This window comes from Vulpes vulpes, chromosome 2 (genome assembly GCF_048418805.1).
Source record: "Vulpes vulpes isolate BD-2025 chromosome 2, VulVul3, whole genome shotgun sequence".
In the NCBI taxonomy this organism is placed as follows: domain Eukaryota; kingdom Metazoa; phylum Chordata; class Mammalia; order Carnivora; family Canidae; genus Vulpes; species Vulpes vulpes.
In genome coordinates, this window is record NC_132781.1 from 5,956,139 (window position 1) to 5,973,213 (window position 17,075).

General features: G+C 42.5%; 1 protein-coding gene across 4 annotated transcripts in view; it reads right to left on the minus strand.

Moving 5' to 3' along the window:
- NUP85 (nucleoporin 85) overlaps positions 1–17,075 on the minus strand; it is a 44,840-nt gene that overhangs the window by 24,186 nt on the left and 3,579 nt on the right. Inside the window, exons 1-5 of one of the 4 annotated variants that reach the window (XM_072746659.1) lie at positions 8,156–8,250; positions 6,233–7,396; positions 4,433–4,526; positions 1,573–1,735; positions 358–428 (exon numbers count right to left, since the gene is read on the minus strand). In XM_072746659.1, the coding sequence (XP_072602760.1) occupies positions 358–428; positions 1,573–1,735; positions 4,433–4,493 (295 nt within the window). In that variant the 5' untranslated portion in view covers positions 4,494–4,526; positions 6,233–7,396; positions 8,156–8,250. Of the gene's footprint in view, positions 1–357; positions 429–1,572; positions 1,736–4,432; positions 4,527–6,232; positions 7,397–8,155; positions 8,517–16,253; positions 16,371–17,075 lie in introns of those variants that run through there. The other 3 variants (XM_025999718.2, XM_072746660.1, XM_025999717.2) reach the window with 3 other exon arrangements.

Here is a 17,075-nt window from a genome sequence, read left to right on the forward strand (position 1 = left end):
TATGTTCTAACTTGAAAAATGTGCTTATTAGGAGGGCTGCCTGAGTGGCTCAGTGGGTTGAGCATCTGCCCTTGGCTCTGGTCATCTCACGGTCCTGGGATCGAGTCCCACATCGAGCTCCCTGCTTAGCAGGGAGCCTGCTTCTCTCTCTGCCTCTACCCCTCATGTTCTCATGCTCTCTCTCTCTCTCAAATAAATAAATATTTTTAAAAATGTACTTAAGATAACTGCCAAAAAATTATGGATTGTATAGGAAAGTTAAGAGTTTTAAACTGTGAAGTCAAATACATTTTCTCTTGCGGTATTTATAACCAAACATTTCAATTACTCTCACATGTACACACATAAAATCCTTACTTGCAACCTGGTGCATTTCCTCCATACATGCTCTTATGACTGAGCGGTAGTTCTTACTCACTCGAACCAATCTACAAAAAAGGAAATGACACACAAGATGAGCCTGGAGCATCTTGTGGTGACAAAAAGGAAGGAAGTGCTCAATAGAAGATAGGAGCTTGCTCAAAGACAGGAACCAACCTGAAGGAGTTTCTAACAGCCAAAGCTTTAACAACTTGAGCATCAAAATGAGTAACACATGAGATAACCGATACAATAAAATAAATATCCATGAATTCATACTAATGTTGGGGGAATCCCTGGGTGGCTCAGAGGTTTGGCACCTGCCTTCAGCCCAAAGTGTGGTCTGGAGACCCAGGATCAAGTCCCACATCGGGCTCCCCACAGGGAGCCTGCTTCTCCCTCTGCCTGTGTCTCTGCCTCTCTCTTGGTGTCTCTCATGAATAAATAAAATCTTTAAAAAAAAAAAAAAAAAAGATGATATTCACTGATGGACACTAGTGGTCCCCCAAAAAGATTTTTTTTCTCTGTCTCTCACAGAGAGAGAGAGAGAGAGAGAGAGAGAGAGAGGCAGAGACTCCCTCTGGCTGTCTCTGCCTCTCTCTGTCTTTGTCTCTCATGAATAAATAAATAAACCTTTAAAAAAAAAAAAGGAAAAGGAAAATGACAAAACTAAAACATTCACAAGAAAGCAACTGGTTTAGTTATCAAGATGTAATCTTTAGGGATGCCTGGGTGGCTCAGCAGTTGGGTATCTGCCTTCAGCTCAGGGTGTGATCCCAGGGTCTGGGATCAAGTCCCACTCCTTGCAGGGAGCCTGCTTCTCCCTCTGCCTGTGTCTCTCATGAATGAATGAATGAATGAATGAATGAATGAATGAATGAATTAATTAATTAATTAAAAAATAAAAAAGCTCCAGGGGCACCTGGGTGGCTCAGTTGGCTAAGTGGCTACCTTCAACACAGGTCAGAGTCCCAGGGTCTTGAAATCAAGCCCTGCCACATTGCCTTGGGCTCCCTGCTCAAGGGAGAGCGCTTTTCCCTTTCCTTCTGCACCGCACCCTCTCCCCACCGTGTACTTGCTCTTTCTCAAATAAAGGAAAGGAAAGGAAAGGAAAGGGAAGGAAAGGAAAGGAAGAAAGAAAGAAGACAACACATTTCATTTGGCTTTCACAATTTAGTTTTGGACTTCAACACCCATTAGCAGCCTACTTACTGTGCTTTTCTGGATTTTCCAGTCAATTCTTCTTCAATTCTCTGGAGGCCCACAAAGATTCCATGGGATTCATTGAAAAGTTTTCTCAAGATCTGAGAGTAAACATCTATATCCTTTCGAATGATATAGATAAAGGGGCAGCCTGGTTCGGTCTCTGATTTTTCTGAAACAGGAAAATTTTAGTATCAATCATTATAACCCTCATACAAGAACTCACTTTAAATTTTTAAATGAGTTATCTAATTACAAAAGCTTCAGCTTCTTTGCTGTTGATTTCATTTTTAAGTATAAATTGGGGTGTCTGGGTAGATCAGTCAGTTAAGCAATTAACTCTTGACTTTGGCTCAGGTCATGATCTGAGGGTTGTGAGACTGAGCCCTACATTGGCCTCTATGCTGAGTATGGAGCCTAAGATTCTCTTCCTTCTCCCTCTGCTCCCCACGCTCCACTCACACTCCCGCCTCTATCCCCGAAAAAAGTATGAATTATCATTTATCAATTATTTACATGTAAATTGCTTAAATATAAATGTTTACTCTCAGACTTTTACTCCTCAACTCACTGGCTTATGTATTTTACTTTTTTTTTTTTTAATTAATTTACTTTTTCTTTCATTTTTTTTAAAGCAAGTTCTGGCTGGCTCAGTGGGTAGGAGAGTGTCCAACTCTTTATCTTGGGGTTGTGAGTCTGAGCTGCACATTGGGTATAGAGATTACTTAAAAATAAAATCTTTTAAAAAAATAAAATAAGGGGATCCCCGGGTGGCACAGCGGTTTAGCGCCTGCCTTTGGCCCAGGGCGCGATCCTGGAGACCCGGGATCAAGTCCCACATCGGGCTCCTAGTGCATGGAGCCTGCTTCTCCCTCTGCCTGTGTCTCTGCCTCTCTCTCTCTCTCTCTCTCTCTCTCTCTCTGTGACTATAATACATAAATAAAAAATAAAAAATAAAAAGAAAAAATAAGGGGTGCCTGGTAGCTCAGCCAGTTAAACATCTGCTTTCAGCTCAGGTCAAGATTTCCAGAACCCTGGGATTGAACCCTACATCAAGCTCCCTGCTCAGCAGGGAGCCTGGTGTTCCCTCTCTCTCTGACGTTCCACCTGCTTGTGCTCACTCTGTATGTATGTATGTATGTATGAATGAATGAATGAATGAATGAATGAATGAATAAATAAATAAATAAATAAATAAATGCAAGCTGTAGTCCCAACATGGGAGTTGAACTTATTTTGGAACTACTTTTTCCCTCCATCAATTGACATATATTGAAAAAAATTAAAGTCACTTAATATTAGCTATGTATAACTCAATAAATAAGATAAATCTACAGCCAAGGGGTGCCTGGGAGGCTCAGTCAGTTAAGCATCTGCCTTCAGCTCAGGTCATGTTTCTAGAGTCCTGGTATGGAACACTGGGTTGGGCTCCCTGCTCTGCAGGGAGTCTGCTTCTTCAGCTCCCTAGGCCCCTCCTCCTTGCATGAGCATGCGTCAGTGCTCTCTCTCTCTCAAATAAACAAATAGCCTAAAAAAAGATAAACTTAGAGCTGAAATTTTATATAATCTCAAATTCAAATAAATATTATTTCTATATTATTTTGTACTGCCATTACTCCTAAAACAAAGAATCAAGAGTTGACTAAAATATTTTGCAACAGTGATAAAAAGGCTCTATAATGATAAATTATAAACCACCAACTTGTGGAAATTCCTTATATAACAGCTTTTTGAACAAGCTGTGATATTCAATGGCTTGTCTCTAATGAGATTTCAACAGACATAAACAGAAAACCTCATGTTTCCAACAATCGAGGACAAACTAAAAATGCTGATAAGCTTTCCCATTAAGTATGAAAAGAGGCCAGACATATTCAAAGAAGGTTCTATTCTAAGCAATTGTCCCTTTGGCAGCTTCTACAGTTCTGCCAAGCTTCAGATCTTTAATACCAAAATATCCCATAAACATTTGGCAACATCAGGGACAACGGTCAACAATAATATCAAGGAAAACCACGTCGAAAAAAAATTTTTTTTTAACTATAGCACTTCAAAATTGCATGAACTGCACAACCCATGATTTGCCAAAATTATAAGACTTTCATTAGATCAATCTCCTCTTTATAAAAGAGGAAAATCTCCACATTTGGATAAAGAACATGTCAAAGATTTGCAAAAAAAATCTCTTCAACATTTCCAGAGACTTCTCTTGAAAAGGAGAAAGTAAAATCAAATGTCAAAATGTAGCCTTATCTTGCTACTAGAGGAGTCTATCACACAAAGAAAAGATCCATGTCCAAAAGCTGAAGGAGCTTAGAGAACAAGGAAGAGCCATTTCACTCTCCAGATCTTTTGTGCTTTGTATCAATAGCCATAAGAATTCATCAAATTCACAATAATACAAAGGTAAGGGCTAGGAGAACTAAGGTTTCACCGTACGGGAGCTACTGTGAAGGGAATTTAGTCATTCTGGTCAAGAAGGGGAAAAAACTTGAAATTTTTAAATATAAAGGCACACCACAAAAATTATTAATTTTTTTTCCTTAGAGTCAACATCTGCCACATCTCATAAATGAATCAAAATCTTAAAACAACTTGGGCAGCCGGGTAGCTCAGCGGTTTAGCGCCACCTTCAGCCCAAGGGCCTGATCCTGGAGTCCTGGGATCAAGTCCCGCATCGGGCTCCCTGCATGGAGCCTGCTTCTCCCTTTGCCTGTGTCTCTGCCTCTCTGTGTGTTTCTCATGAATAAATAAATAAAATCTTTAGAAAAAAAAAATCTTAACTAAGGTTCCAAAAATGAAAATGGTACAAAGTCTGTTCAACTGCCTCAGTTAGTTAAATCTGAGAGAATAAGGGAAAAAAACCTACCGTTTTTGTTGAAGGAGGTTTCACACACCAGCATCTCCCCTGGACCCCAGTCAAAACACATTTGCTTCTTCTTGGAATTCACTCCTGGAATCAACTAGTAAAATAAAGGTACAGACACTGTTATTTTAACTAGAGCCTTTGCTTTCAATTGATTTGCAAGTGTATAACCCTAGAAATAAATGGTTATGAAAGTTAAGAGCTGATCTATGTATGTACAGCTGAGAGTGGTTGAGATCAGCTAGTGTGTTAAACCCTGAATAAGCAAGTGAGCTTTGCCAGGCACCTCAACCCAGCCTGCCACTTTGTAAGTGTTGATATAAAGGAAAGCTGCCCTTAATCAATTACTATATATAATTTAGTAATCTATAGTTTAGAAAAAGAGGATTTTTAAAAAATAAAAAGGATGGGACACCTGAGTAGCTCAGTGGTTGGGCGTCTGCCTTTGGCTCAGGGCATGATCCTGGAGTCCCAGGATCGAGTTCCACATTGGGCTCCCTGCATGGAGCCTGCTTCTCCCTCTGCCTATGTCTCTGCCCCTCTCTCTCTCTCTCTGTGTGTGACTATCATAAATAAATAAATTTAAAAAAAAAGATTTAAAAAATAAAAAATAAACTCAACTGTTTACTTACTAAAAGGAGCCCTCCAATACCATGTCTTCTGTGCCATCTCTTTAATGAAGACTTTTTCTCCCCAACTCAGATCAACCCCTTTGGGCCTCAGCCTTATATACTCAACTACCTAATTCACACCTTTATAGATTACCTAACCTCTAGAGCTATATCCGTAACAACAGAAACAAAAAGGATTCTTGGTGCTCATGTCCAAGTCTCTCCCACCAGGACAAAGCCTTTCCCAAACTGTTAGGAGCAATCTTCGATTCTTCTCTTTTCCTTACAACCTTTGTCTAATCAGTAAATCCCGTTCTATTCTTAAATAAGCCTGAATCCAACCACTTACCATGTCTAGCAGTCTAACCCAAGTCACCATCAACTCTCATATGACTACAACAGCATTTCTTCAGTGCCTGAAATGACTCTCCTACATGGTTATCTGTCCTATAAATAGATAAAAGCTCTCAAGGGGAGGGGATTCCAGGATTCTCGTTCACTGCCTAGAAGAGACCCTGGCACAAAACTGGCACTCCATAAACATTTTTGGCAGAGAATAAATTTGGCTGGCAATATTCTGGTCTCAAGACAAGTGCAGTCAGTTCTCAGAAAGGGCTAATGCAGTCATCCAACTAAGCAATGTCTAGTAAGCCTTTTTCTGTACTGTGCTCTAGAAATACAACAACATTAGAATACAGTTTCTGCCCTCCAAAAGCTAGTAGTCTACTGAGAAGTCCAATAAACAGGCAGTAAGAAAAGTGGAGAAATGCTAAGACAGAGATAAACACAAAAGAGGATTTTTTAGCAGACTCTTAATGGATGAATAGGCCAGGCAAGGGGGAAGTATTACACACAGTGGTGCTGAAGGAAATGAGTATCTATATGCAAAAAATAAACCTCACACCATAGACAAAACACAAATTAGACACATAGAGTAAAATCTGTAAAATTGGAAAAGCACAGCAGAAAACCTTTTTGATCTTAAAGAAAAGATAAGACACAAAAAAGCACAAACTACAGAACAACTTATAAATCGGGACATCAAAATTAAACTTTTGCTGTTAAAAAGATAGAATTAAGAAAATGAAAAGGGAAGCCACAGACTGGGAGAAAACACGTATTTGATATCTAGAATATAAAAAGAACTCTTACAATTCATTATTTTTAAAAATATGGTACGTGGGATGCCTACATGGCTCAACGGTTGGGCGTCTGCCTTCAGCCCAGGTCGTGATCCTGGAGTCCCGCGATGGAGTCCCGCATCCGGCTCCCCACAGGGAGCCTGCTTCTCCCTCTGCCTGGGTCTCTGCCTCTCTCTCTGTGTCTCTCATGAATAAATAAAATCTTTAAAAAATAATAAATAGGGCAGCCTGGGTGGCTCAGCAGTTTAGTGCCACCTTCCGCCCAGGCCTGTTTCCTATCTGGTCTCCTTAACACCAGTGTGGATCTGAGCTATCACAAGTTCATCACTACTGGTGTTAAAAAATAAATTTAGATTGGGGCACCTGAGTAGCTCAGTCCATTAACTGTCTGCTTTTGGCTCAGGTCATGATTTCAGGATCCTAAGATCAAGCCCTGTGTCAGGCTCCCTGCTCTGTGGGGAGCTTGCTTCTTTCTCCCTCCCTCCCTCCCCACCCCTTTCTCTCTCTCTCTGCTCCTTTACCTGCTTGTGCTCTCTGAAATAAAATCTTTTGCTTTTAAATGAATAAAATCTTAAATTAAAAAAAAAAGCTTAGATCATCTTCATTTAATTTGTAAAGCACAGCTAATTATCATGGCTCAATATTAACATAGTGGCTCCCCAGGGTTGTACAGGTTACTGGGAAAGTGCCCCCATCCAAAGATTCTGACATAAGTGGAGGAGGGAAAGGCAAGATGACAAATAGTCTGAAAATGTTCCAGTGATTCTGATATTCTGATTTTTCTTCCAACTGACACTGACATAGCCCTTGATATGTAATAAAGTACTTTATATAGGTCTTAAAAATTTAACACTTACAGCAGTAAGTTTTATAGAGTAACAACAACCCAAGTTAACTGCTATTTATGATCTCCTGTCTCCTTTTGTCCAGTTAGCTTTGAAACGACCCCCACCTTTAATCTTTGGTTTTTTCAGACACCCCTTTGCCACCTGATGGCTTTAGCTGAAAACTGCAGGCAACTCAACCTTCTAAAAAGCAAAAATACGAGATCAGGCAACCTGCAATTTAGTGAGGCTTATAACTGACCAAGAGCTAAGAGGTGCAGAACAAGTCAATAACGGACAAAAATATTTGACCTAGTCAGGGAGGTAGGGGGAAGGCTTTCTTGAGAAAGACGGTGCTGGTTCTTGCATCTGAACAATGAGGAGATAAACCTGAGAGAAAAAGAAAGTGTGTTCCAGGCAGGAAGAATGGTAGGTATCTCCTATCGAAAAAGCCACGAATCTCTTTTCAAACATTATAAATTAGGGATCCCTGGGTGGCTCAGTGGTTTAGCTCCTGCCTTCAGCCCAGGGCGTAGTCCTGGGGTCCTGGGATCGAATCCTTCATGGGGCTCCCTGCACGGAGCCTGCTTCTCCCTCTGCCTGGGTCTCTGCCTCTCTTTGCCTCTCATGAATAAATAAAATGTTTTAAAAAAAATCACCGATCATTCACATTTGACACTCTTCTTAAAGTCCAGACAGAACCAAAAGCGAACAGAGCAATAAGAACAAGAAGTCTTCCGAAGTGAATAAAAACTTTTAGTAAACCTTGGCCGGCACGACACAAGAAGCCAAGCTCACGGTATTGAGATGCGAAGCTTAGTTCTGCGGGAGAAAAAAAGCCCCAGTTCCTCGGCTCGGTCGGTGCCCGCTCACTAGAGCGCTAGTCCAATAGGAAAAGCGAGGGAAGTGGGATGGGAAAGTCAGGAAGACACGAAAGGGTGAGGGAGCGAGGCCTCCGAGCCAGGCATTTCTGAGAAAACGAAAAAGTGGGGAAACAGCGACCACTGCGACCCAAACGCGAGCCCCTAGCTAATGGGACCTCCGAACCGTGGCAACGAAGCTGAGGGAGGAGGCCGGGAGCCTCGCGGGAGGTGGAAGCAGACACAACCCTCACACCGCGAAGACAAGGCCGGTGCGGGGCGCCCTCACCGTGACGGTAGGCTCGCCGTCGAGCTCCTCCATTGCGCCTCGCCTCAGCCGCCTGGAACGAGCTCCGCCGCCGAAGCTCCCGGCTCAGGCCTCCCGCTCACAGCCGGCTGCGAGAGAGGACCCCCTCCCGGGCGCCTCCCGCACTGCCTGCAGGCCCAAACCCCCGGCGCGGCAGAGGCCCCTCCTCTCGGCCACGATCCTCCCTCCGCGACACTCTACACGTGCCCCTCCTTCATGGCCGGCGACAACACGACAGGGAAAACAGCGCCGGGGTAGCCTGTCCTCACAGTAACCTTCGGCCAGGTCAGGCGCCGCCGCGGGCAGCCCGGCACCGGCCGGGGTAAAGGCCCCCGGAGACGGCGGGAGCCGCGGAGCGACTGCGCCTGCGCGGGCTGAGTCGGCTGCTCTGGGGCTGGAGGCGAGTGCAGGGCCTGGCTCCCGAGTGAGCGAGCCCGTGGCGTCGCCTGACTCTAGCTCTTCTCGTTCCTGTTTGGTCTGCAAGTTCGGCGCAGCTGCTTCTCTGAACGGTATCCGGTCCTTGCCCAATCCCCGTCGGCCCACTGGGCTTGTGCATCCAGGCGGTCGCCGCCACTCCCGCCCTAAAACGCTCGAAAGCATGCGTACAAAATTGATGCGGCCGAAACAACTGTGAAATCGAGACAGCTGGGCTTAATGAAATACAAATACTGGTTTGTTATCTCACCAAAGCAAAGGAGAAAAGGACACTCAAACCACGGAATCCCAGACCTTGTTATGGGAAACTCAGAAGTGTCCCGGTTGTTTAAAGGAGTGATTGATTTTGTGAATACCGTATTAGCAAATACATACACAGGGAAGAAAATAGGACTGGTTCTAAATTCCAAAATAAGCGACTTTTTGATCGAATTGAAGACAAATCCAAATTTAAAGGTAAGTCTTAGGAAAAACTGCCTGAAGATGTGGCAGCTGCTTTTACTTAGAAATTTGATCTGAAAACAAGACATAATTCTAAAACGCTCCCTTCCCGGAGGTTCTTCTAAGCGGCCTATTTGAATTGGAAGAAAAAGATGACTTGGAGTGGTTGGGAAAACACTGTCACCCCGATAGTTTATTATATTGAGGTACAGATTAAGCAAAGGAAAAAAAAATCCTCCTCTCTGAAGACAGCTATCCATAGGATGAAATTTAATGTAGTTTTGCACAAAATTCCACAGTTCTACCGACTATGTTTTGATGCATTTTCCAAATGTTTCACAGAGTTACACTGATTTGAGTGTTTCTAACATCAGTGCTGTGGGTATGATGTCTGAGAAAAGCATTCGTGTCCATTTTCCGGGAGTAAAAAGAGGCCTAATATTTTCTGAAAAGTAAAATGAACATTCAAGGGGGTGCCTGGCTGACTCTGTCAGTAAAGCCTGCAGCTCTTTTTTTTTTTTTTTTTTTTTTTTAACATGTGACTCTTGATCACACTGGGTGTCGAGATTACTTAAAAATCAAATATTGAGGCCCCTGGGTGGCAGAGTGGGTTAAGTTCAGACCCTTGATTTTGGTCAGGTCATGATTTCAGGAACGTAAGATCAAGCCCTACGATGGGCTGTGCACTTAGCATGGAGCCTGCTTAAGATTCTCTCTCCCTCTTCCTCTGCCTCCCCTACCATGCTCAGTCTCTCCCTCTCTCTCTCCCCCCCAAAAAATAAAAATTAAAAATGATAATAATTAAATATTTTTAAAAATGAAAAGTAAACATTCAATAGCAAATCAGTTTTAAAAACTGAGGACAGCCCCAGTGGCTGAGCGGTTTGGCACCGCCTTCAGCCCAGGGTGGGATCCTGGAGACCAGGGATCAAGTCCCACATTGGGCTCCCTGCATGGAGCCTGCTTCTCCCTCTGCCTGTGTCTCTGCCTCTATGTCTCTCATGAATGAATAAATAAAATCTTTAAAAAAAAAAAAAAAAAAAAACTGGTTACCGTATCTGCTCTGGCTATTCAAAATTCTCCCAGCAGCAGAAGTTAAAAGTCAGACTTAATAAGACATTGATAGAAATCATGCCTAATTTTCTTCAGAAAAAATTATTCTAGGGAGTAGGATGAGGAGAAAGAAAAAATAATAGGATAAAAGACCAAAAAGAAAGACCCCTTTCTCAAAGAGAGACCTGAGGGGGAAAAAAACCTATTTGAATGACAAAAGACCTTGGAGAATTTTAGTACTACAGTTTCTTCATATTTTAAGATTGCCATTTGAAAGGGTGCTTGGCTGGCTCCGTCGGTAGAGCATATGACTCTTGATCTTGAGGTTGTGAGTTCACCCTCATGTTGAGTATAGAGATTACTTAAAGATTTAAAAAAACAAGTAAAAAGTCAACCCTCATTTGAAAATAACAAGCACTGAAAATGTCTGACGTAGAGCTAGATAATACTGGGGGAAAGTATTGGAAACATATTTTAGCCTAAGAGCAAAAAGTTATTCTATCTATGGATCTTTTTCTTCCTCCTAGCCCCTCTCAATGTACTTCCAAGAATGAGGTTTAATTACATAGTTTACATATTCTCTTTTTCTTACATAATCATAAATGAATACTTTTGGAAAAACAATCAATACGCAAATCTTTATGTCTTCATCCTTCTCAGGCTCCTCCTTTCCTTATATTCCTTGGTTTAACTCCTAAATTCCTGTATCTAGACTGAAGAGTCTCATTTATGCAAGAGAAACTTCAACCTGAGATATATCAGAACCCAAGGAAGACAATAAAATATTTCTGGAATCAAATAAAATCTCCTAAAACAAAACATACTTATTGTACAAAAGACAAACTAAAAATCATCTTCAGTCACTCCAAGGTCAAACTAAGAATCATTCTCAGGAACGCCTGGGTGGCGCAGCGGTTTGGTGCCTGCCTTTGGCCCAGGGCGCGATCCTGGAGACCCGGGATCAAATCCCACGTCGGGCTCCCGGTGCATGGAGCCTGCTTCTCCCTCTGCCTGTGTCTCTGCCTCTCTCTCTCTCTCTCTCTCTCTCTCCTCTCTCTGTGTGTGTGACTATCAAAAAAAAAAAAAAAAAAAAAGCCTGGGGATCCCTGGGTGGCTCAGCAGTTTAGCGCCTGAGGCATGATCCTGGAGTCCCAGGATCCAGTCCTGCATCGGGCTGGGCTCCCTGCATGGAGCCTGCTTCTCCCTCTGCCTATGTCTCTGCCTCTCTCTGTGTGTCTCTCATGAATAAATAAATAAAATCTTTATTAAAAATAAATAAATAGGGGATCCCTGGGTGGCGCAGCGGTTTGGCGCCTGCCTTTGGCCCAGGGCGCGATCCTGGAGACCCGGGATCGAGTCCCACGTCGGGCTCCCAGTGCATGGAGCCTGCTTCTCCCTCTGCCTGTGTCTCTGCCTCTCTCTCTCTCTCTCTGTGACTATCATAAATAAATAAAAAGTTAACAAAAAAAAAATTTAAAAAAAAATAAATAAATAAAAGTTTTTATTTAAGAAATCTCTACACCCAACGTGGGGCTCGAACTCACAACTCCTGAGATCAAGAGTTGCATGCTCTGCTGACTGAGCCAGCCAGGCACCCAATAAAATCTTAAAAAAAAAAAAAAATCAACCTCCACACTATTGGCATTTTGGACCATAAAATTCTATGTTGTGAGGGCTGTCCTATGCGCTGCAAGAAGTTGAGCAAAATTCCTGGCTTCTACCCATTAGATGCTAATGATACCTCTCAACAATTGTGACAACTGCAAATGTCTCTAGATATCCCCAATGTTCCCTAGTGGACAAAATCACTGCTGCTAAGAATTGCTGGTATAGATCTTCAACCCTAGAGGAACAACTAAGTAAATATAATAGCTATGAGATTGTTCAGCTATTTGGAAGAACTATGAACAACATGGAAAAGTCTAAAGTTGGCAGCCCGGGGCATGATCCTGGAGTCCCGGGATCGAGTCCCACGTCGGGCTCCCTGCATGGGGCCTGCTTCTCCCTCTGCCTGTGTCTCTGCCTCTCTCTCTCTCTCTCTCTCTGTCTCATGAATAAATAAATAAAATCTTAAAAAAAAAAAAAAGTCTAAAGATATTTTAAGATGTTCACCTTTTTTGTCCCCATAATTGTACTTCTAGGAAATATTCAAGGACATTTTGAATAATGACCAAAAAAAAAAGGAAGTAGTCTAAATGTCTCATAGTTACAAAAGGTTTATGAATTCATTAAAAGGTAATTGTAGGGATCCCTGGGTGGTGCAGCGGTTTGGCGCCTGCCTTTGGCCCAGGGCGCGATCCTGGAGACCCGGGATCGAATCCCACATCGGGCTCCCGGTGCATGGAGCCTGCTTCTCCCTCCTCCTGTGTCTCTGCCTCTCTCTCTGTGTGTGACTATCATAAACAAATAATAATTTAAAAAAATAAAAATAAAAGGTAATTGTAGCAAAATTTTATAAAGATAAAAGTAAAATTGTGTAAAAAATAAAAGGTATCTATCAATATTTATGTAGAACAAAAGACTAGCAGAGAAGGGCGCCTGGTAGGCTCAGTGGGTAGAGCATATGACTCTTGGTCTCAGGGTCATGAGTATGAGCCCCACATTGTTTGTAGGAATTACTTAAAGATAAAATATATTTTTTAAAGTTTTAATTTATTTATTTGAGAGAATAAGAGAGAATGAGCATGGGGGAGGAGGCAGAGGAAAATGGGAGAATCAGGCTCCATCAGGCTGAGCAGGGACCCTGACATGTGTCTCAATCCTGAGGCCCTGGGATCATGACCTGAGCCAAAGGTAGACACTTAACTGACTGACTCACCCAGGCACCCAAAAAACAAAATCTTAAAAAAAGAAACTAGTGGAGTATTATTAACTAATCATCAAAAAAAGTCATCTCTTATAGGGAACTGTTGAATTACTATATTGTACACCTGAATCTAATATAACACCATATGTTAACTACCTGGAATTAAAATTAAAATTTAAAAAAAAGAAAAAGTCATCATTTAGCATGTTTACCAGATGATTTTAAATTCCAAAGTAGACCAAAAATTTTTCTACAATTAATATTTCTACAATCATGAAGATATTTACATGTGGATAAAGACCAAATTAAAATTGAGATAAGGAGCACCTGGGAGGCAAGTCAGTAAGCACTAGACTTTTTTTTTTAAAGATATTTTTTTTTTAATTTTTATTTATTTATGATAGTCACAGAGAGAGAGAGAGGCAGAGACACAGGCAGAGGGAGAAGCAGGCTCCATGCACTGGGAGCCCGACGTGGGACTCGATCCCGGGTCTCCAGGATCGCGCCCTGGGCCAAAGGCAGGCGCTAAACTGCTGCGCCACCCAAGGATCCCAATTTTTGCTCTTTAAAGATAATTCCCAGGGGCAGCTCGGTAGCTCAGCAGTTTAGCACTGCCTTCAGTCCAGGGCGTGATCCTGACCAGGTATCTAGTCCCACATTGGGCACCCTGCATGGAGCCTGCTTCTCACTCTGCCTGTGTCTCTGCCTTTTTCTATGTTTTTCACGAATAAATAAAATCCTTAAAAATAAATAAAAATAGGGATCCCTGGGTGGCCCAGCGGTTTGGCGCCTGCCTTTGGCCCAGAGTGCGATCCTGGAGTCCCGGGATCGAGTCCCGAGTTGGGCTCCTGGCATGGAGCCTGCTTCTCCCTCTGCCTTTGTCTCTGCCTCTCTCTCTCTATGTCTATCATGAATAAATAAATAAAATCTTTACTTAAAAAAATTAATAAGTAAATAAAAATAAAAGTAATTCTCTGGGGCATCTGGGTGACTGTCAGTTGAGCATCTGACTCTTGACTTCAGCCCTGGTCTTGAGCTCAAGTTTCTAAAGTCAAGCCCCTCATTCAGCTCCACCCTGGGTGTGGACCCTACTTAAAAAAACAATTAAATAAAAAAAATATAAAAAATTAGGGATCCCTGGGTGGCTCAGCGGTTTAGCACCTGCCTTCAACCCAGGGCGTGATCCTGGAATCCCGGGATTGAGTCCCACATCAGGCTCCCTGCATGGAGCCTGCCTCTCTCTCTGCCTGTGTCTCTGCTTCTCTCTCTGTGTGTCTCTCATCAATAAATAAATAACATCTTTAAAAAATTAAAAATTAAATTAAAAAAATAAAAATCCTTTCCTGATACATGTTTTAAATACATACATATATACATATATTGATACATACATATGTACACATATACGAATAAGGTCTTGTTTGTGAAAATTTGCTTTATAGCCCCAATAATACCTGACCACAGAGGACTTCAAGTTGAGAAACAAAATCATAAATGTGACTAACTATTGGAGGAATAAAAGCTGCTCTAGCCTTGTGGCTCTTAAATTTCAGTGAGCGTCAGAATTACCTAGAATGCTTGTTCAATCACTGACTCGTAGTCTCCATTACCAGAGCTGCTTTCTCAATAGGTCTAGGGTGGCACCCAGGTATTTGCACTTCTACTAAATTCACAAATGTAGGTGATGTTGTTGCCCAAGCAACCACCCTTTGAGAACCATTCTTCCAGCTCTCTTCTCTACCTCAGGGTGAGAGTGATCAATCACAAAAAGGAGCTGGAAGGGACGCCTGGTGGCTCAGTGGTTGACCTTTTGCCTTCGGCTTAGAGCATGATCCCAGACCCAGGATCGAGTCCCCCATCGGGCTCCCTGCATGGAGCCTGGTTCTCACTCTGCCTCTCTCTGTGTGTCTCTCATGAATAAATAAATAAAGTCTTTTTTTTTTTTTTAAAGGGAGCTTGAAGAGTATAGGTATCTCCTATATCTGGCATGATTGCAAAATACAAGCCTTGCTCGATTTGTTTCTGTTCATTTTATGAAACAGTCTCCAGTCACTGGGCGTAATGGACAGAGGAGGACTGGAATGTTAATGGAATTAGAAGAAATTGTCATTCCAGTGTAAAAATTGCATTCAGGAAACCCAATGTAGGCATTTTTGGTATTCTCATGACAAATACTGTTACCATGACTATGTCAATAACCATGTATCGATCACTGGTTCTCAGGACTTTGTTACTTGCTGAGACTACAAAAGTGAATAGCAATGACAACTACCCTCAAAAAACTTACAGGGCCATCCTCTGAGTTATGTGTGTGCAATATGTATATTACTAGACAGTGATATATGATATTGTGAAGTGGGACAATATTTCCCTACAGTTATACCCCAGCTGACACATTTAAAGTGCAATATAGCAGGTTCTTGGCTTTGACTGTTGGCACTATCTTGAGTCCCATCTTTGCCGTGACGCAAAGATAGAAAGTTGGAAGTTTTCTATAATATCACCATTCTGCCTCCAGATTTCCTGTAGTATTTAGGCATTCAGTATTCAGTGTTCCTGCAGTGTTCACAGAGATAGCTCAAGTACTCAACTAACCTTTGTTAGAATGTGAAGGAAATTTGATGTTATAAACTACACGTTTTAGTTGTCAGTGCTATAAATTCAGTTATGTGTTTCTTAGGGTTTTTGGCTAAGACTTAAAGCTCTAAACAAGACTCTGTGATTCTTGTTTTCTTACCCCTTGTAGGAATATCGTTTTATCTTTGGCAGCTGGCCCTGAGGAGTACCTTCTGGCAGGTCCACCCTACCCTTACTTACCCTCTTATACCAATTATTGATATTTAATTAGATTTCTTTTTTTTCTTAACGATTTTATTTATTTATTCATAGAGACACAGAGAGAGAGAGGCAGAGACACAGGCAGAGGGAGAAGCAGGCTCCATGCTGAGAGAGCGGACATGGGACTCGATCCAGGGTCTCCAGGATCACGCCCCGGGCTGCAGGCGGCGCTAAACCGCTGCGCCACGGGGGCTGCCCTTAATTAGATTTCTAGAGGAATGAGGCCTTTCTTGTCCAAGTTCCTACTTAACTCCTTTTTTTTTTTTTTTAAGATTTTATTTATTTTTGTGAGAGAGAGAGAATGAGCATGGGGAGAAGGAGGGGCGGGAAAGAAGCAGACTCCCCACTGAGCAGGGAGTCAGACACGGGGCTTCATCCCAGGGCGGGGGGGGGGGGGGGGAGGCGGAGGGGGGGGCTCGATCCCAGAACCTGAGCCAAAAGCAGATGCTTAACCAGCTGAGCCACCCAGGCACCCCCTACTCAACTCATAATGGTAAAAACGCTCACCACAGGATTCCCTTCTCACCACTTCTCTCATCCTTCAGGATCCAGGAAGGGCCCAAGGTGTTGTGGATAAAACTGCAAATGAGACAGACAGGTCTCTGCTTTCATGGAACTTTCATTCTGGTGAGAGACAGTCAAGCAAAAATTTAAGTCAAAACAACTGGTGCTCCTGGCACTATTCTGATTTTTTTTCTGCTTGTTTTCTCTCTTCCTTCCATAGGGATCTATATGCAGTCCTACAGTAACTAAGCATTGGGTTCTGAGTTGGAAAGCCCAAGTTTGGGCTGCCTGGGTGGCTCAGTGGTTGAGCGTCTGCCTTTGACCCAGGGTGTGATTCCAGAGTTCTGGGGTCGAGTCCCACATCAGGATCTCTGCAAGGAGCCTGCCTATGTCTCTACCTTCTCTCTGTGTCTCTCATGAATGAATAAAATCTTAAAAAAAAAAAAAAAAAAGGAAAGCCTGAGTTCAACAGGATTCTGGCTCTTCCTTTTTTTTTTTTTTTTTTAAGATTTTATTTATTTATGAGAGACAGAGAGGTAGAGACACAGGCAGAGGGAGAAGCAGGCTCCATGCAGGGAGCCCGATGTGGGACTCGATCCCAGAACTCGAATCACGCCCTGAGCGAAAAGCAGATGCTCAACCACTGAACCACCCAGGCATCCCTGGCTCTTCGATTTCAAGCGGGGTGACCAAGTTGCCCAACCTTTCTTCTTTTTTCTTTAAAGATTTTACTTTTTTTTTAAAGGTTTATTTATTTATTTAAGATTTATTTATTTGGGAGAGAGAGAGAGAGACAGGCTCCATGCAGGAAGCCTGACATGGGAT